Source organism: Prionailurus viverrinus, chromosome D3 (genome assembly GCF_022837055.1).
Source record: "Prionailurus viverrinus isolate Anna chromosome D3, UM_Priviv_1.0, whole genome shotgun sequence".
Lineage (NCBI taxonomy): Eukaryota > Metazoa > Chordata > Mammalia > Carnivora > Felidae > Prionailurus > Prionailurus viverrinus.
This window is the reverse complement of record NC_062572.1, coordinates 22,310,721-22,331,819: the sequence shown is the minus strand read 5'-3', so window position 1 is coordinate 22,331,819 and position 21,099 is coordinate 22,310,721. Positions and strand designations below refer to the sequence as shown.

Genomic DNA, 21,099 nt, shown 5'->3' with positions numbered 1-21,099 from the left:
CTCAGAGCCTGGAGCCTACTTTGGATTCTGTGTCTCCCTCTCTCTGCCCCTGCCCTGCTCACACTTGCGCGCGCGCGCTCTCTCTCTCTCTCTCTCTCCCTCTCTCTCTCTCTCTCTCTCTGTCTCCCTCAAAAATAAAAAAATAAACATTAAAAAAAAATTAAAAAAAATAAGCATGCAATCCTCAGTTGTCTCTTTGGGGGTCGTAATAGGCAGTTTTGCATGGCCTGTGCCTTATTACATATACTCCTGTCTCTCTAAGAATTGAATTTTCTTATTTGCACATTGGAATGTTTCTACAGCAGTTAGAATGAATGAGCTGGAGGGACACATGTCAACATGGATAAATGTCTGAAGCATGATGTTGAGTGAAAATCCAATATACAAAATAACAATAGTATTATGTCCTTTATTTAAAATTTAAAATCTCATGAAAATACCTCATATTCTTTATCAATACATGTCTATATAATAAAATTATTAAAACCTGCATGAGAATAACATTATACTACATTACACTAATGCAACATTACACTAACCACTTATTTGGTGGTTTGGTGAGAGAGGAGGAGGAATGGGACATATTAGAGTCCATATTTAAGTTTATTTTTGAGAGAGAGAGAGGAAGAGTGGGGGGAGGGGGAGCAGAGAGAGAGGAAGAGAGAGAATCCCAAACAGGATCCATGCTGTCAACACAGGTTCCACGCAGGGCTCAAACTTATGAACTGTGAGATCATGACCTGAGCCAAAACAAAGAGTCTGGTGCTCAACTGACTGAGCCACCCAGGCATTCCCGCCCGCTCCCCCTTTCTTTTTTTATAAAAAGATCTGAAGTCAGGGCACCTGGGTGGCTCAATCAGTTGAGTGTTTGACTCTTGATTTCAGCTCAGGTCATGATCCCAGATTTGTGGGATCATGCCTGAGGTCAGACTCCATGCTGATTGTAGAGCTTGCTTATGATTCTCTCTCTCCCTCTTCCCCACTTCCCCACTCTCTGTCTCTTTCATTCTAAAATAAATAAAATGAACAACAAAAAAAAAGAAAAGATCTGAAGTCAGTATAAGCAAAATGTTCACTTTGTTCGAGTTGTGTGGTGGTGTACCTGGATCTTCTTTATATTTTTCGTATGTTTGAAATAATTGATGGTGTTATAATATGTATTTGCATTGTGTAATATAATTCACATCAGGAACAACATTTATCATAGAGCAATCATCATGGCTGATGAGGGGTGATGGGTAGGGTCTCCTCGATGTTTTGTCACTCCCTTGACTCCAGCGTATAAACGAGGGCTATACCTCTAAGATGTCCCTCCACAGGAATTTTAGAGTTTCAATGTCTCTCCTTCTAGAAAATGCTGGAAGAGCAGCTCATCACACACGCATCTGGTGAAGTCTGGCGGACCTTCATCTACGGCTTCTATTTCTACAAGATAGTCATGGACAAAGAACCTGACCGAGGTCAGAGATGAGGCGAATGGTGTTGCCCAAAGGGGCAAGTGTTTTTCCTGTTGGCTTGCTCTTTAAAGTGATGGTGCTTCTAGAGTTCCTTGTGTGACTTTGTATTCTAAGAAGACAGATCTGTCAGCTTCCTGAGCATTTGTACTTAATTTAAGCATAATCGGAGTGACAAGTATTTCTTAAAGCTATAGTATGTTCTTCATCACAGCGGTGTGGATGGAAGATAAACCTAAAAGAGGCCAAGGGATCTGGTGTGAGGAAATCCCCACGGGCCATTTTTTGGTTACCCTTTTTAAAATTTTTTTTTTTCAACGTTTATTTATTTTTGGGACAGAGAGAGACAGAGCATGAACGGGGGAGGGGCAGAGAGAGAGGGAGACACAGAATGGGAAACAGGCCCCAGGCTCTGAGCCATCAGCCCAGAGCCCGATGCAGGGCTCGAACTCCCGGACCGCGAGATCGTGACCTGGCTGAAGTCGGACGCTTAACCGACTGCGCCACCCAGGCGCCCCATCTAAGATACAATTTAAGTCTTTTTTTTTTTTTTCCTTTTAATGAGAAAACAATTCCCAAAAGGGGGACCAATTCCAGCAAGGTCAGAGCTGGAGACACTCACTTGTCCAGTCTAGCCATTGCCCACCAGGACCTTGGCTGGAAGTGACCCCCTCCTGCAGACAAATGGCTTCTCAGCCTCTGGATTTCAGGAATCATACATGCATCAGATGAAGCAGCTAGTGCCCTCTCTCTATGCTCTCTTATCCAAGAACGTGTCAGAAGTGGATCTGTGCAGGTGTTTTTCTGGTAGCTACTGATATGTCTGCTGCCACCTCTTCTCATGTTCCCAGTTTGGCCCATAGATACCTCTTTTACCTTCAAATAGAAAAAAACCTGGTTACTATTACCTGCTCTGAAAGTAGAGGTCTGAAACTGAGGGTAAAACATATTTTTTTAACTGAAGTAAAATTCATGTAACATAAAATTAACCATTTTCAAGTGAACACTGGCATTTAGTACATTCCCAGTGTTGTGCAACCACCACCACCTCTGTCTAGGTCCAGATCGTTTCCATCACCCTGAAAGGAAACCTTGTGCATGTTAACAGTCACTGCCAAACTTCTCTTCCCTGCTGCCCCTGGCCACCACCAATCTGCCTTCAGTCTCTAAGGATTGGCCTATTCTGGACATTTCATTTAAGTGGTATCGTGTAATATGTGATCTCTTCTGTATGGCTACTTTTACTTGGCATAGTGTTTTCAAGGTTCAGCCTTGCATCAAGAAAATAAGCACTTTCTCTCCCCTTTGCTTTTCCCAGTGGCCATGCAGCAGCCCACTACCTGGCACACGACAGCAGTGGATGACTTCGCCAGCTTCCAGCGCAAGTGGTTTGAGGTGGCCTTTGTAGCTGAAGAACTCTTACACTCCGAGATTCCTGCTTTCCTCTTGCCCTGGCTGCCCAGCCGGCCAGCCTCCTATGCAAGCAGACACAGCTCTTTCAGCCGAAGCTTTGGGGGGCGGAGCCAGGCAGCTGCACTTTTAGGTAGATGCTCGACCCAGATGGGACCTGGGGATGCGCTGGTGGGTGGCTGAGGGAGAGTGGCAGCCAGCCAAGGGAACAATGCCATGTGGACCAGGATTAGAGCCACTGCAGCTATCATACTGGTACTCTGTTCATCCGCATGGTGGGCTCCTGCACTAGCTCCCACTGGCTGCATGGGTCAAGCTCATTGTCTCAACCAATAAACAGTGTTAGACAGTTCTTAAATCAGGGCACAGTGCTAACCCTGCACAAATAGGAGAGAATAGACAATGTGGCCATTTTTCCCAAGAAGCATCCAGAATACAGGAGGTATGAGCTGGTGCTCGCTTCTGGTTTAGTACCCGCCACAGGTCTTCCTAGGATCTTAGTGTCCTAGGATCTCTGAAGAAGAAGGAACCTTGAAGTTTATCCATTCTAAAGACTCAGGCTGAGTGCAAATCTGCCCTCTGCCCTTCCTCCCCAAATGTACTTACCACATTGAGGAATGTAAACTAGGAGTCTTCCTGCCTTTCTTTGGTCCCTGCAGCTCCAAGATAGGGACAAAACACCCACTTATTGAATGGTGGTGGCCTCTGGTAGGAAATGGGACCCCTGTTCTCAAGGACTGGACTGATGGGTTGGCATAATGTGTGCTCTAGGCAGGGTGTCATGAGGTTTGTCTCAATAGCAGGTTAGAGAGAGAGATCCTAAAAGGCCTCTAGAAGGAAGAAAGGAAGGAAATGTAATGTAGACTAGACTGCAGTGAAATAGCACCTTCTACTTAGTTTGCCTGGCGATGCCCAGCTGCTAGAATGGAAATGTTAATAGGTATTACAGTTTCCAGATCCTCAGATTCACTTGGATCCAGACAGCTTTGACCTCACCTTATAGCCTCACCCCAGCACTGTAAGAACTGGGGCATGGAGAAGACAAAACTGAAGAGAGTGGCTCCTCTGTCCCCCAGGTAGTCACGCCTTCCCCTCTGCCTTGTTTTGCATTTCTAATTCTCCACCTTCTTGAAATCTTTTGGAAACAAAGAGGCCACATACTCCCTACCTGCTAGTTACCAGTAGCACCCCACCCTCAAGTGTGACAGAATATCTCCTGACATTGCCCAACGTCCCTGCTTACTCCTTGGTTTGAGTTACTGCTCCTGGAAAATGCTTAGAAACTTTTCCCTTTGCGTCATCACCCTGGTTCTGGAGGCTATCTTGACAGTTTCTGTATGAACATCCTCATTTCCAGAGTCTCCTCCAGCAGGCTGGTAGAACTCTCTCTTGCCCACCATAGTCCCAGGCTCAAGATGAGATTCAAATCATTTCAGTTTAGCTTTGGTTAAAAGATACTTTTAACCAGTTTACTTCAGAAAATTGCACATAAAGAGGAGCAGCATATGGAAAAATAGGTCATCTGTCCAAAACATAGGGAGAGTAAGGGAGAAGAGAGGATTTATGTCTTTGGCAGGTAGTTTATTAAGCAGGCATTCTTCACTGGTGTCTGCACATGGGCATTAGGGGGTCAGCATTGATTCTGAAACTAGACAGTCTCACATGCATGCATATTTTCTTGAAGATATCCCTTTATTAGCTTTCCAGTGGCTCCCATGATTGTTACAGGGGAATTTCACTCATCTGCTTCTTTTCCCATCACCCCTCCAACAGGAAGTGAGTTTCTTGTCCTTTTAAACCTGACACAGCATTATTACTGCTAATTCTATCTGGTAACACCCCTCAGATCTTTGTGTGAAAATATGAGATACTTTTCCCCATCTTTTTTTTCAGGTTAGAATATAGACTTCTGCTGTGTCATTTACCTAAGTGAGAAAGATGAGTTGTTTTGAATTGGACTGTCTTCAGTGTTGGGGTTTTTCCTCAGGAAAAAAATTAACATGATTTATAGGGGGAAAAGGGCCTATGTATCATTTATGACCTGCTCCCTTTTTTGTTTGTTTTGGCATGTTCCTCTTTAAACATTTCTGATTCTTAACTGGAAAGCTGTTTTTCTCAGAAGAAAGCTGTTTTAATATGCCTGATGATGCTGCACAGTCCTATCTGCCCTGGCCTGTGGTGACTCCCACTCCCCCACTCATGTCACCCTGTGTCACTGAGCTATGAAGCCATAGGGGCATCTGAGACTCTGGAAGAAGCAGCACCAAGTCCCTTAAGCCCACGCAGATACCTTTTACTTCTCAGCTTTTTCTTGATAACCCCACTAGGTCTCAGGGTCAGAAGAGGCTGCTGAGCATCTTGGTCCAAACCCTGACGTGTGAATATTTTCCATCCCACTCCTAATAAGTGGGGAGCCAGCTGCTCCCTGAAAACTCTCAACAGGACACTCACTCTTGTGACTACTTTTTCTGTTATTGGGCAGCTCCGGTTTTTAACGTTGATCTCCAGTGTCCTACCTGAGACTGCACTCTCTCCTCCAGTGGCACTGATCCCCTGCCCAGGTCATTGCTAGCCCCCTCGCTGTGACCCTGGTAAAGGATGCTCAGTCTGCTCCTTCTCTGGGTTTGTACTTATTTACTGGGACTCACTATATCTCACTGTCCCAAGGTGAATAAGTCTGTTCTTATGGAAGTAAGGAGTGATTCAGAAAAGGCGCTGAAAGCTGCAACTTGGCTGGGGCTTACACCCTTGCCAACATCAGCCTGCTGGCCGCATCCATACTGTCAGATCTCACTCCTGAAGTATGAAGCCAGTGGTATCTTGAGCCTATAACTGTTTACTTGGCTGAACAGTATACTTCCTTGGGCTTCCTCACACCAGCCTGTTCTGAACTGAATATGCCAGATGGGAGAAAAGAGATGTGCGAGATCACTGCTGGTGTTTGTCGAGTGCCCTTTTGTGACCTGGGCTTTTCACACGGGGGAGGAATATACTGTCCAAGACCAGAGAACAAAGCTTTCCTCCCTTGATTGAGGCTATTAAGTGAAAGGCTACTGTGGTTGGGCTATGAATCAGGAACACAAGGCAGAGATAAAAATTAGTTTTGATGAGACTTTTAGCATTGGAGTTGCCATGTTCTTTAGCCTGAAGTGTCATAGATAGCTAAGCAGTATCCATGGGAGTCATTGACAGGCCTCAGATTGAGCACTGGTGAGCTTGTAGCCTAAATGGGGAGGAGGGAAGAACAGGAGAGCTGCAAGTGAGGTGGCTAAAGGAGAAAGCAGGAGGTAATCTGTGACCCCTTGGCAGCCATGTTTTACTTGATCCTCACCCCTACTCTGTGAAGCAGCTGGGCGGGCACCATCTCAGTTTGCAAACGAGGAACTAAACCAGGGGAATTGAAGAATGTTCTCGGGCACACGGCTAAATGGCAGAGCTCAGATTTTCCAACTCGACATCAAGAACATTTCCCATTTTACATGTTCTGGTTTTGAGAGAATGATAAGCTGTATACCCATTCACCATCCTAAGCCATGGCTCCACTGTCTCCCAACAGAAGTTCATTAAAATTGCTGACTCAAGAGCCGTTTTGTCCTTGTCAGTGATAAAAGCCACTCAGGGCTTCTACCTGCCAAATGCAGAACTAAGCTGACAGCTTCAGATAAAGAGATACCATTGGATTCACGGGGGCGGGGGCGAAAGGAGCTGATAACGGTTTGTAGAAACCCTAGGTCTAGCACTGCCCAGTCAGGCAGAGCAGAGCCCTGATCTTTTCATTACTTCTGAGCCTGTTTAGTGCTATTAGTCTGGTCAGGAGCTTGATTGATCCATCTCTAAAACATCCCTATCTTGGGTTTGAGTATGATTTCTGAGCAGGAGTTCCAGACAGGATGAGCTAGTCTGAAACCGACCTGGGATCTGAAAGCAACACAGTCCATGGAACAGGGTGTTGAGCTTCATTATGAGGTTTCATTTCTTGAGAACATATTGTAGAACTATTGCCTTCCTGGGTTGAAACCAGAAAATCAAGACTTCCTCCTCACTGTGATCTGTGCTGTCTGTCCCATTGTGTCCTTCTGTGGGTCACTGGAATGAGAAGATCTGGAGTTCAGCCTGAAGCTGAAGCTCTGACTCTGGTCTTGGGCAAGGCATTTCCCTTCCATGGGCTACTACTACTTCCTCATCTGTAAGTGAAGGAGTTGGATCAGACTGGGGAAGGCAAACTGTGGCATTATTAACCAGCCAAATCTGGACTACCATCTGTTTGTTTGTTGTATAATAATTTTTATTTTTAGAGCACTTTTTGGCTTACAGCAAAATTGAGTAGAAAGTACAGAGTTTTCATATACTTCCTGCCCCAACACACGCGCTATCAATGCCCTGCTCCAGAACAGGGCATTTGTTACAATTGAACCTACGTTAACATGCCACCACCCAAGGTTTCCATTAGAGTTCACTCTTGGTGTGTACATCTGGGTTCAGACAGATATGTAATGACAGATATCCACCATTGTAGTATCATACAGAATAGTTTCACTGCCCTAAAAAAAAAATCCTTCTGTTTTTTGTAAATAAAGTTTTACTGGAACACAGCCCAACCTATTCATTTACATAACATCTCTGGCTGCTGTGCACTATGATGACAGAGTTGAGTAGCTGAAACAGGGACCACATAGCCTGTGAAGCCTAAAATATTATCTGTCCCTTTATGGAAAAAGCTGGACAACCCCCAGACTAGATGATTTTCAGGAAGCTTCTAGAATCTGTGATTTTCTGTTAGGTAATTCTGCATTTTGTTCTTCCTTTTCATCCCGCTCCTTCTTTTCCCTCTCTCTCTTGGGACCCCTCCAATGCTCTGACATAGCTGCCACTGTCCCGGAGCAGAGGACTGTGACCCTGGACGTGGATGTGAACAACCGCACAGACCGGCTAGAGTGGTGCAGCTGTTACTATCATGGCAACTTCTCCCTGAATGCGGCCTTCGAGATCAAGCTCCACTGGATGGCAGTGACCGCTGCCGTCCTCTTCGAGATGGTGAGAACCTCCTCATGCTGTGATCAGGGCCTTGGCTCACCTTGCAGAGGGGGACAGTGGATGCTTGGTAGAGATTCATGTCACTTTTTGTTTTCTTTAGTTCAGGCTCCAGTTACCTTTCACCTACACTGCTGGAATAGCCTCATACAAAATTTAAACAGTAAAAAATTCAAACAGCTTAAAGGGAATAGGTTGGGATTTCTCAGCCTTGGCACTCTTTTTTTTTACTTTATTTGTTTATTAAAAAAATTTTTTTTTAATGTTTATTTACTTTTGAGAGAGAGAGAAATAGAGTGTGAGCGGGAGAGGGGGAGAGACACAGATTCCAAAGCAGGCTCCAGGCTCTGAGCTATTAGCCCAGAACCTGATGTGGGGCTCGACCTCACGAACCATGAGATCATGACCTGAGCTGAAGTCGGCAACTCAACTGACTGAGCCACCCAGGTGCCCCTCAGCCTTGGCACTCTTGATATCTAGGGCCAGATAATTTTCTCTTGTTGGGGGGCTGTCCTGTGCATTGTATGATTTTGGGCAGCATCTGTGGCCTCTACCCTAAATGCCAGTAACACACCCTCCTTGTGACAAACAAAACGTCTGCAGGTATTGCTACATGTCCCCAGGGAAGAGGAGTATTGCCCCCAGTTGAGAATCACTGGTCTAGAGTGAAAAGTCCCTCTCCCAGCCTTGTCCTATCCTGTTCCCTGGGACTCCCATCTAAAAGCAACCACCTGGGGCACCTGGCTGGCTCAGTCAGTAGAGCATGCAACTCTTGATCTTGAGGTCGTGGGTTCAAGCCCCACACTGGGTTTAAAGATTAAATAAAATATTAAAAAAAATAATAAAAATAAAAGCAATACCCTACCACTTTATTGAGTGTACTTCTAGAGAGATTATATGCATATACAAAGCTTTGTTGCCCCCCCTTTTTTTTTTCTTTTTAACATATGGTAGCTTGGACTACATACTTAGTTGACACTTGAACAATGGAGGGTCTGGGGATGCCGACCTTCCATGCAGTAAAAAATTCAAGTCTAGCTTTTGACTTCCCAAAAACTTAACTACTAATACCCTATTGTTAAACTGAAGCCTTAATGATAACTTAAACAGTCAAGTCACACATATTTTGTATGCTATATATATGTATTACATACTGTGTTCTTACAATAAAGTGAGATTTCCTTTTTTTAAGGAAGTCACAAGGAAGAGATAATACCTTTATAGTACTCTTCCATATTTATTTAAAAAAAAAAACAAAACAAAAACAAAAACTCATATATAAGTGGACCCAAGCATTTCAAACTAGTGTTGTTCAAGGTTCAAGTGCAACTAGTGTTGCATTTTGTTTTGTCCTATTATATATCCTCAGTATCAGCAAAAATAAGTCTGCGTCATCGTTGTGTTTTTGTTTTTGTTTTTGTTTTGCCTCATTGTTTGTATCATCGTTTACTTAACCAGTCCCTATCAATGAACATGACTGCTTTTAACCCTACCTCTCAACAGCGGTTGGGGGAATGTGCAGTTTTGCCCCTGTGGGAGCATTTGGTAATATCTGGAAACAGTTTTACTTGGCAGAAATGGTAGAAGAGTGCACCCACTGGCATCTAGTGGGTACAGGCCAAGGATGTTGTGCATCATCCTACAATGCATCTCACAGGACAGTCTCTAGGGCAAAGAATTAACCAGCCCAGATGTCATGAGTGCCAGAGCTCAGAAGCCCTCTTTTAATTGGCCTTCTGCCTGTCTTTCCTCCTCCAGTCTTCCCTGGCCTGTCTAATCAGGTCACTCATTGCCCACACTCAGGCCACTCCCCACCCTCAGTCCCAGCACCTGTGGAACAGATACTCCGTAGCCAAGCTGTCAGTATCTTCCAGGTGCTCTCTTTAACCGTCTTTGCAGTCTGCCACTCATTTTATACACTCTCCCCTTCAATCCAAAGGAATGTTTTTCTCAAGCTTTAACAGGGTCCTGCTCTACTCCCACACTGGCTCAAACATCTCATCACGGAGCTGAGAGCAGCCAGAAAGTTCAGAAAGACTTTATGGAAAGCTAGGAGATGACCAAAGAGAGTGAGCACAACATCAGCTGCCAGCATATAGTTTTTCTGTCCAGGGCTCAGAGGCCTAGTTTTGTCCCACAAGACATGATATCCTGGGGAAGAGATTTGTCTGGGTCTCTGTCTGTCCAGCCCCAGTCTGCCTGCACATGGCCTTAGTGCCCCTGAGGACCCCTCCCCTGGAACACTGGAACATACTTAAGGTCCAAATCAAAAAAGACACCAAGCCACCTGTCTGGTTCAGCTTATAGAAGTCACTGGCACTTCCCCAGCCAGTCAAAACTGAGATGACCACTCCCTCCAGGCAGAACTAACCCTCTGACCCAATAGGCTAAGCATCCTCCTTGGAAGCCCCACTAATAGTCCTATCTCAGAACATGACCATAACATTCATGGACATGCACATATAGTCACAGTTTGGCAGAAAGAAGAGTATTTATCTCCTCAGGGGAATATGGCAACAGTCTTTTCAAAATACACTTTTCACACCAATTCATGTAAAACCCACAGAAAGCTGCTAATCCCTTTATCATTACAGTTTTGAACCTTGAACAACACAGGTTTGAACTGCATGGATCCACTTATATGTGGATTTTTTTTTTTTTTTAGAAGTACAGGACAGGACTATAAATGTATTTTCTCTTATGATTTTCTTAGTAATGTTTTCTTTTTTCTAACTTTATTGTAAGCATAAGTTTTTCAGGAGCCAAAAGTTATATTCAGATTTTTTTACTGCATGGGGTGGTGGCATCCCTAACCCCATGTTGTTCAAGAGTCAACTATATTTTGTTAGGTTGTTAGGTTTTTAGAAATCTCTAGTGTAGATTAATTATTATTAAAAAAAATTTTTTTTTTTTAATTTTTTTTTTAACGTTTATTTATTTTTGGGACAGAGAGAGACAGAGCATGAATGGGGGAGGGGCAGAGAGAGAGGGAGACACAGAATTGGAAACAGGCTCCAGGCTCTGAGCCATCAGCCCAGAGCCTGACGCGGGGCTCGAACTCACGGACCGCGAGATCGTGACCTGGCTGAAGTCGGATGCTTAACCGACTGCGCCACCCAGGCGCCCCCAAAAAAATTTTTTTTAATGTTTTTTAATTTATTTTTGACACAGAGAACATGAGTAGGGGAGGGGCAGAGAGAGAGGGAGACACAGAATCTGAAGCAGGCTCCAAGCTCTGAGCTGTCAGCACAGAACCGGACGCGGGGCTCAAACCCATGAACTGTGAAATCATGACCTGAGCTGAAGTCGAATGCTTAACTGACTTAGCCACCCAGGCGCACTGTAGATTAATTATTATTTTAAGGAAGTGTCCAAATTTGTTATAAATCACATTTTATTAGGGTAAATATTATGCACATATTTATATTATATAATATTTATAATATTATAATGCATATTTATAATATAAATATGACATTTAAAAATATTACATAAAATAAAAAGAGCCTTAGTGTTAAGTGTCTGACTTTAGTTCAGGTCATGATCTCACGGTTTGTGAGTTTGAGCCCCACATCAGGCTCTCTATTGTCAGCACAGAGCTCACTTTGGATCCTCTGTCTCCCTCTCTCTCTCTGCCCCCTCTCCACTTGTGTTCTCTCTCAAAATAAACTTAAAAAAAATTTTTTTTTAATAAAATCTTAAAAAAAGTTATTTTGGTTGAACAGAGATCTTGGTTTTTGTTGTTGATATATTGTTGTTGTTACAGGTGTTTCTGGGAAAACAGCTAAGAGTGGTCCCCTTCAATTTTTGACATACTCATATTTGTTTAAATCAAGTTATGGTTCAAACTAGATTTTTTTGAAATAACATTTAACACAAATCTCTTCTGTATGCCAGAGCCATGTGCACCAACTTTTTTTTTTTTAAATATACACAGTTTTATGGTTAAAAAAATATCTTAAAATGTAGAAAATTGCCACTTTTCTCTGAGAAAATGTTATTGATGGGGAGGTTTGTCTTGCTGCTGCAGTTAACTTTTGTTCTCAGTCAATCTTTGGACAGACAGCTTTTGGGAGTTTGTGGGAGAGTGGCTCTCATTCCGCCAGGTCAGGGCTTATCGCTTTTGGCCAGAGACCACCACAGTCATCTCGCACCCTGCGTCATGTCCCTTTCAGCCAGCCTGAGTGGATTGTTTTCCTATTTGATACTTTGGACTTAGTAAATTTTTGATAAAGGACATAATTAGAAGGACTTAACTTATATCCTGTGACCTTCCTACAACATCCTGTAGAATGAGAAGGCGATTTAGGAGGCAAGAAATAGCTCTCTCCAGTCTCTTCCTTCCAGAAGAAACACTTGAAGTTGCATAAAGCTGTGAGGACGAGCTGTGTGCTTAACTCACAGTTTTTCAGGTATTTGTCAGGAGGTTAAACTGTGCATTTTCCTGACCAGGATTGGTTTGGATCCAGTGAACATTAATAAATGAACATGCCAATCAATATGTATGCCGCCACTGTGGCGGCTTCGCTCCTTGGGAAGTATTTTCTCTTGTCTGAATTAACTTGGAGATGACACTGTTTCTGTGCTTCCCACCAGGTCCAAGGCTGGCATCGAAAAGCTACTTCCTGCGGCTTTCTGTTGGTCCCCGTTTTGGAGGGTCCCTTTGCGCTGCCCAGTTACCTGTATGGTGATCCACTTCGAGCTCAGCTCTTCATCCCACTCAACATCAGCTGCCTGCTCAAGGAGGGCAGTGAGCATCTGTTCGATAGTAAGGGATACTCCCCTCCGGAGGTTCTATCTCCATGAGTAAGGCCACCTCTCTAGGTATCTAATTGACACAGCCTAGTGCACAGAGGGAGCCTTTGGACAAGGGATCAAAATGATCTAGGTTTAATGCTGGTTTTTCACTTAGTGGCTGGGTAATCCTGGGTAAGTCACTTAATGTCTCTGAGCTTCAAATTCCTTATCCCTCAAATGAGAGCACATAAAGTTTAAAGCTGCCTTGCCAACTCAGGAAGACCCTTGTGAGACCTGGAGCAGATGGTGAGTGGGAGAAGGTATGATACACTGTAAATCACGAGTGGCACTGGTATTCTCCCCACACTCTCCTTTCTGTGCTCCAGCCTTACTGGCTTGGGCTGTGGGAATTTGAACCTTAAGGGAGGCATTGAAAGCAGAACAAGATACAGCGTCCTATTTTGCAAAGCTGTGCTGTGTCAGCACCTGGAACACTACATGTGGCTCGAGTCCTGCGTCGTAAGGAAGACAGAGCAGGAGGGGGCTCATAGGAGGACAGCAGGGCTCTGAGCCCTTCCCCTGAGAGGGCTGTCAATCTAAACGTGGGGAGACAGTGGGCTGAGCCACCCTGCTGCTCCACCTGAGCCCAGCCGATCTCTGAGGGCAGGTGTAGGACAGACAGAAGGAACAAGACTTACTTCACACAGCACAGAACTTTTTATCACCAATTAGTTGCCCATTGTGATGAACATATAAAGAGCTCCTCCAGAGCTCTTGGTGAACTCACAGATGACCTTTTTTAAAATGAAAAGTTAAAAAAAAAAACAGTAGCCCTTTGGTTTCTCAGATGTAGAAATTGTAAGTGTGAATGGAAAAACTTTTGGTGTAAGGGAAGTGGTTTCTTCTTTTGTCCATGTAAGTCTGCATCATGGTTGGTGGAAGAGAACAGCCCAGGGGTGAGAGGTCCCTCCAGGTCAGGGAGACCACACTAAGTGTCCCCGCACCTTTCCTGTGACGGGCTGCCCGGGTGGTACAAACAGCTTGTGTTCCAAAGGCCTGTCTGTATATTCTTTGTTTACATCTCAGAAGACATTTTTATGTAGACACAGTGTTTCCAGTGATGGCTGGGGTTCCAGGTGGGCCCCACAGAGCCACTAGAGGGCATAGATCTGTGATCCTTAGAGTCGACAGAGTGCTCTTCACACACACATACACACACGCGAGCGCGAGCGCACACACACACACACACACACACACACACACACACACATTCTCTAACCTCACAACAGCTAAGGCTATGAGAGGACCATTACAGTCCTGAAATGCCACATGATTATATTCGTATCTGATGATTTCAAGCCAGGCAACTGCCTTATGCTACTGTTTTTAATATGCTCAGGAGACACTTCCCCCACACCAGCCAGAGATTCTTCTGGGGTTTTCCACCTTCACTATAACAGCACAGGATTGCTGGCAAGGCTGGCATTGGAGGACATTTTTTGTGTGAGCTGATGGTTTTCCCTGCCAGTTGTAACCCAGGCTTTAAGACCAGCATCCTCTGTTGGTCGCCATGGTTACAGGCATGGTTACTGAAGAAAGGAGGCCTAGTTTAAAGGAATAAGGGCTTAAATCTAAAAGTCGATTTTCTTGCTTCTGTGCTACTCTCTTCCTATTATCTCCCCTTCCAATAACAGTGGATACAAAATCTTAAACATCTGACAAGGAAGCTGCTGTACGTGTTTTTCCTATTAAAGCCAAAGCCTTTTTTCTTTCTTTTTTGCTCTTTAGTTGCCTAGAACCTTCAAATGTATCCTAGATAGAAAATTCCAGGGGCGCCTGGGTGGCGCAGTCGGTTAAGCGTCCGACTTCAGCCAGGTCACGATCTCGCGGTCCGGGAGTTCGAGCCCCGCGTCGGGCTCTGGGCTGATGGCTCAGAGCCTGGAGCCTGTTTCCGATTCTGTGTCTCCCTCTCTCTCTGCCCCTCCCCCGTTCATGCTCTGTCTCTCTCTGTCCCAAAAATAAATAAAAAAACGTTGAAAAAAAAAAAAAAAAAAAAAAAAGAAAATTCCAAAATGTACAGAGCCCCTGTTTTCATGTCTCGTGAAGTTGCACCTCCAGCCGTCAGCATCTTGGTCCCAAGAGCAGTGTTGGCCCGTTGCCTGTTGCTGTGTCACACCTGGCCTCAGCCTCCACCCCCTCATCAGCTCTCAGTCTTCACACCAGCTGTGCAGAAGAAGCGAGGCTGGAGCAATGATTCGGGCAATGGAGAAAGGCACTTCTGTGCCCTCCTGCCCTCCCCAGCCTATCACTTTTCCAAAAATAATTTTCGTATTTATTTGCTTCGATTTCCCCATTCCTAAAATGGAGCTTATAATATTGTCTTTCCTTGTAGGGAAATGGAACATTGGTAATAAAAAATTTTTTTTTTCTCCTTAGAAGCAGATAACACGCATGTAAAGCTTATCTTTTGTTTGTACTTTAACATCATGTTCCTTTCCACTTTTGGTATAGGGAGTCATTAGAACGAGGCTTACATCAAGTTCCGGAGCTCACACTCGTTGCTGAGTGTGAGCAACGAGTGCCTTTCAGAACCTGATAGAGCTTTGGGGAAGGGATGGTGAGAAAACACAATTGGTCCTTGGGACAGAGGCTGGTCTTTCAAAAGCAGGTAGTGTGGAAAAGCGTGCTTAAGCTGACGGGGGAGAAATGGCCAAGAGAAGTGAAGGGTACAGAAGGCCAAAGCCAGGAAGAATTACAAACCTTGGAATCACACCCCTGCTTTTATTCTTTTCTCCTTTTAGGCTTTGAACCGGAAACATACTGGGATCGAATGCACCTTTTCCAGGAAGCCATTGCACACAGGTTGGTCCCTGAGCAAGAAGGTATAGTGGGAGGGCATCAGTGACTATCCAGCAATTACCAAACCCAAACCCAGTTTGTTTCATTTCTGGGGAAACAGATCTGGCCCACCAATGACAGCCTTGCTGCTGACCTCCAACAGGACCCTTTGCCTTGGTTTCAAAGATAAGCATTACCTGTCAGTTCCTGTAGCAATTGTTTTTCAGACCTCATTACTTTCTTCCAGTTGAAGGGAGAGCGTCGAGCTCCCTCCTTAGCCTCCAACAAGACCCTGGTCCAAGCTGTCCAGGAGATTACATAGATGAAAAACTGTAAAACATGTCTCAAGCCTCTAGACACACGTTGAAAAGATAATGAAGGGTTAAAAAGCAATAGATAAGTCCATAGGTTTTTACTGGCGCCTAATACGTGTGCCAGGAAAGGGCTTTCCTGGGCTTAGCTGTCTACCCCTCAAACCAGTCCAGCTTTGTCTCCAGAATGCACTAGGCAATGTCCACTTCATGTTAATCATGGCAGAAGTAAGTCCTCTGTTCCTGCTTCCATAATCCTCTCTCTGCACCTTCTTCAGTGTCCTGTCATCTTATTCAAACATCTTAAGCTGTTACCACCCCACCACGAACCTCCCTCCTGCCCCCTGCCCACCATAGACTGGCTGCTTCTTTCAGCAGGAGTGGGTGCTCATTGGGGGCAAAAGGTGGGGAGTACAGTGGGTCGGTGGCAAAGGGCCCCGATGCAAGAAGCAGACAAGCCTGGTTCACCTCTGCCTCCACCAGCATCTGGCTGAGGAACCGTGAACAAGTTTTGGAACTGCTTCACCTTCATTTTCTCACCCTTCACTGGGTTGTCGGGAGGGTTCTCTGGAGTTCCCAGCACCTATGAAGCCCTTGGTAGGCAGTAGGTATTATTAGGAAGACCCCAGCCAACTGACAAGTTTATAAGCAGGTCTGATGCTTCCCATGGATATCATTGGGTGGTCGTTGGATTTTGCTGACTAGATGTCACTTGGGACATGGCCTTTATTTGTCAGATGTGCTTTTTTCTTCACAGCATTCCCCTCCTGATCCAAACTCATCTAGATCCTAGTCATATCTAAACTTTGCCCTGTCCTCTTCAGAGTGCTTTTTCAGCCTTCAGACTCTTCACGTCTTCTATTCTGTGTATCACTGCATGGACTCTACTGTGTGTCCCTATACCTAAACATGCTCCCCCTTCCCCACCTCACCCTGCTCCCCCTTCTCCACCCAGACCCACCTTACCCACTAAACCTTCTCCCCTAAGCCCCCACCCCCATTCTACACCTGTCAGTCTTGTCCCACCACAGATTCCCAGGTCTCTCCTCTCTAAATCCCTCCTTTTTTTCCAGTACACTCTATCCATCTATTACACTAGTTTAGGGGTCCCTGGGGGACAAGGGTATGCATTTTTCTCATTTTTGTTTCCGTTTAAGCACCAAGGCAATGTGCCTTGCCCAGAATAGCTTTTGTACAGAATGGAACTCTAGGTTAGAATGTAGCTCCAAAAGGAAACATTAGCCCATCCATAAGATTCATCTCGGATGGAGTTAGAGATGGGTCCAGAGAAGCTGATCCATCCATCCTACCCCTGCTGTGGCTCCCCAGCTCCTCCTTTATTTTTGTCTGGGTGGGACTGAGCACCACCCCCCCCCGCCCCGCCCTCACCATAGTCCTGGCTCATGTGCTCCCCAAGTGGACAGTGAGGGGGCCAAGCACCATGTGCTTAAATTGCCTTTTTAAACTTAAAGATCTTCCTCATGATCTAACGAAGAAATGAGGCAAGAGTCTGGTCAGGCTGATCTATGCTGAGTAAATAAATAGCCTTAATTGGAAAATGGAGAGGAAGAAAGGCAAAATCCAGAGCCATTCCTACACATGATAGGGTCAGCCTATACATGACAGAGCTTTGAGTGCACATTAGCTTGTCCATTTAACTTGCATATTTGATTTCATGTGTTCTTTGATAAATAATTAGTGAATGTCAGTGTAAAGCTCACAGCTTATATAGAGGATGCAGTGAAAAGGAGACAGGTGTTTTACCTCCTTTAGTTCTACCTACATCGCTGCCTTCATTACATAAACCTCTCAGACTCAGGGCAAGAGCCACATCTGTTAATGTGTCCTTTACAGCACTTAGCAGGTAGAGCTGTAATAAATGTGTGTGATGGAAATAGAAAAACCCGGAATAAAACAAGCCATAGATGAGAAGCAGAATCTAATAAGTCATAGATGAAAAGTGGCTCCTCTTGCCCATTTCTAGAACACAGCAAAGCAGAGAGCCCTAGAATCGTGTGCCTCATTTTTAAGAAGAGGATTTCAGTTCAGATAATTTATTCTATTTCAATTCAGAGCCTTGTTCGAGGGCCTACTATGTGTTTGTCTGGGAGAACTAAGGGAAAGAGGTGTGGCTAGGTGAATTAAGATAAGGACCTTCCCCTCTCAAGCATGTGGATGGGCACCTTGCCCCACATAGGGCGTGATGTGGATTCCAGTGAGAGGCAGAGAAGAGGTACGGGATGGGAGAAAAGAAGCAGCCATCTTTTTTTTTTTTTTTTTTAATGTTTATATTTGAGAGAGAGAGAGAGAGAGAGAGAAAGACAGAGCATGAGTGGGGGAGAGGCAGAGAGAGAGGGAGACACAGAATCTGACGCAGGCTCCAGCCTCTGAGCCGCCAGCACAGAGCCCAACACGGGGCTCAAACCCGCAAACTGCGAGATCATGACCTGAGCCAAAGTCGGACACTTTGACTGAGCCACGCAGGCTCCCCTTGAATGTTCCATCTTGAAAGAGATCTTTCCCGGCCCCTCTAGCTCAGGCTGTCAGTCCTCTTAGTCACATTTGTTCCCCTTGTCCCTTTAGCTGAGGAGGCCCTAATCTGTGTGTCTTCCCGTCCTTCCCTTAGGTTTGGGTTTGTACAAGATAAATATTCTGCTTCTGCTTTTAACTTCCCTGCCGAGAACAAGCCTCAGTACATCCATGTTACAGGTGAGACCCTGCAAGCAAAACGTGGGGCAGGTGGGTCCCTGTGGCAGGAGCCTATGCTCGGGGGCGGCTTCTCTTGATTGAGCCTGTGGTTGCAGAGCCACCACATCTGCCCTGGGAACCCTCCCGGTGGTGGTGGTGACACAGGGCATCTTGCTTCTCAGGAACAGTGTTCCTGCAGCTGCCCTACTCCAGGCGAAAGTTCTCGGGGCAGCAGCGACGTCGGCGAAACTCCACCAGCTCCACTAACCAGAACATGTTCTGTGAGGAGCGGGTTGGCTACAACTGGGCCTACAACACCATGCTGACCAAGACGTGGCGATCTAGTGCCACAGGGGATGAGAAGTTTGCTGATCGGCTGCTCAGGGATTTCACGGACTTCTGCATCAACCGCGACAACCGGCTGGTCACGTTCTGGACGAGCTGCCTGGAGAAGATGCATGCTAGCGCCCCATGAGGCCAGGGTGCACCAGGGCCCACAGCATGGGGAGGATTCCGCTCCTGCTGTCCACGTCCAAAAGGGGCAGTCAGGCTCTGGGTGGCGGGCAGCAGGGCCACCGTCGGTGAGTGGGAGCCATTGCTGCTGCTTCCTCCTCCCCCACAAAATGTTCTTCCACTCGAGGAGAAAGACTCAGGAAGAAACTAGCGCTGAGAGCAGGTGGGAGGTCCAGATGGTCCGTGGGAGGGCCTCAGTACTGGGGAAGGGGGCGGGCAGCCCCCGTGAATGTCTTTGGAGAGGGGGTGGCTCCTGTGAGCATCCTTTCCCTCCACTAGCCATGGGCTTTTCGGAGCAGTCTGCCACTTCCCGCCCAGAAGTGTGCACAGGATGTAAGATAATTTTGTGAAATAGTGTACCATAGGCTCACACCAACTGTACATACCTGTATATATCAGAAGCAGGAATAAAGTGCCATGTGCGGCATCTCTGGCCCAGCCTGGTTCCTGGCAGCAGTGACCCCATCCTTGGCTGGGCAGTCGGGCCCCGTCGCCAGGGACGTAGTGGCAAATGAGGCAGCCACAGAAGGTGAGGAGGACTCTAGAATTCACTGTCTTGGAGAGTCTGGTGGTGGATTTACTGAAAGATGTCTTTTTACAGGCCTTTGGGCAGGAGTAAAATAGTTTCTTTCAGACTTAATGAGCAAATAATACCATACGCAATTGCAGGCTTGTGCTGTTGGAGTGAATGTTGCTAAGTGGGTGAGCCCAGGTGTGGCACATGGATGTCATGGCATTCCAAAAAAAAACAAAGGAAAGTCTCTATTGACTCCAAGGTTTAGAACCCACTTCTTACAGGGATAAGATCTAGCATGGTGCCTCAACCGCAGCACCTTGCCCTGATAGTAGGGGTGAGGGGCTGCAGGCCTGGGGGTACCTGACAGGTACTGCCACTGCCTCCCCCTCCGTCTCTCCACACAAACCCTGTGGATTTACCTCCTCAGTAGCTTGCAAATCTACTCACTTCTTCCCAAGTCCTCTGCTACCACTCCCGGCCCAGCCCTTCTTCATCTTCCTTTTCCTCTCACATGGCTAGGAGAGCCCCCTAACCCACCTCTGCTTTCCCTCCAGGCCATCTTCCACTTAGCAGTTAGAGTCTTATTTAAAAACCACTCTGGGGGTGCCTGGGTGGCTTAGTCGGTTAAGTGTCCCACTCTTGGTCGACTCAGGTCGTGATCTCATGGTTCGTGGGATAGAGCCCTGTGTCAGCTTGCAGCACAGAGCCTACTTGGGATCTCTTACTCTCTCCCACTCTCTCTGCCCCTCTCCTGCTCGCATGGGCATGCGTGCACACACACACACACACACACACACACACTCTCTCTCTCTCTGTCTCAAAATAAACTAGAAAGAAAGAGAAAGGGAAGGAAGGAAGAAAAAGAAAAGGAAAAGAAAAGAAAAGAAAAGAAAAGAAAAGAAAAGAAAAGAAAAGAAAAGAAAAGAAAAAAAAGAAACTCTGATCATGCCCACCACTTACCTGGTCCCAGGCTATTCTCCAACCACCCGGAGCATCATAAACTCTTTAGCAGCTCAGATCCTTTGCACATGCTGTTCCATCTGCTTAGAACACTCCTCCTCTCCAGGCTCACTCTGCCCTGCTAACTCCTGGTCATTGTTCATCTGCTCTTTGCTCAAATGCTTCTCCAGGGAAGCACAGTTGGCTACCTGTCAGGTCTTCCCTCAGCACCTTGTACTTCTCTGGCAACGCTTGGTACATTTACAATCTAGCATGACAGAAGCTTGCCTGTTTTGTTTACCTCTTTGTTCCTAAATGTGCGGCATAATAATAGATGCTGGAGAAATGGTATCAGCTGAATATGTGGAGTGAATGAATGAACTCTGGACTCAAGAGCCTGGCACTGGGCGTTGCATCTGAATCTCTCTGCACTGGGTTCTTAAATTACTTAATGGAGCCATTTCCTCATCTGTAAATTGGAGCTATTAATAGTACATGTAGAGATTTTGAGAGAATAGATCTGTTAATACATGTGAAAACACAGAGGTTGATTCCTGGTGAGGAACAGGTCCTTGATAAAAATCCATTTTCTTTCCCTTTCTCACCTTTCCTTCCCTCTGACAAACCTTTACTGTTTTTCAAGCGTCAGTGTCCTTCATTT

At 45.7% G+C, this 21,099-nt stretch overlaps 1 protein-coding gene across 9 annotated transcripts in view; it reads left to right on the top strand.

Moving 5' to 3' along the window:
• DEPDC5 (DEP domain containing 5, GATOR1 subcomplex subunit) overlaps positions 1-19,409 on the top strand; it is a 127,058-nt gene extending 107,649 nt beyond the window's left edge. For all 9 annotated transcript variants that reach the window (XM_047827806.1, XM_047827812.1, XM_047827813.1 and 6 more), the window contains 7 exons: positions 1,352-1,460; positions 2,773-2,997; positions 7,729-7,898; positions 12,492-12,663; positions 15,434-15,494; positions 18,408-18,490; positions 18,652-19,409. In XM_047827806.1, coding sequence (XP_047683762.1) covers positions 1,352-1,460; positions 2,773-2,997; positions 7,729-7,898; positions 12,492-12,663; positions 15,434-15,494; positions 18,408-18,490; positions 18,652-18,944 — 1,113 coding nt within the window. In that variant the 3' untranslated portion in view covers positions 18,945-19,409. The remainder of the gene's footprint in view (positions 1-1,351; positions 1,461-2,772; positions 2,998-7,728; positions 7,899-12,491; positions 12,664-15,433; positions 15,495-18,407; positions 18,491-18,651) is intronic.
• Positions 19,410-21,099: the final 1,690 nt, after the last annotated feature.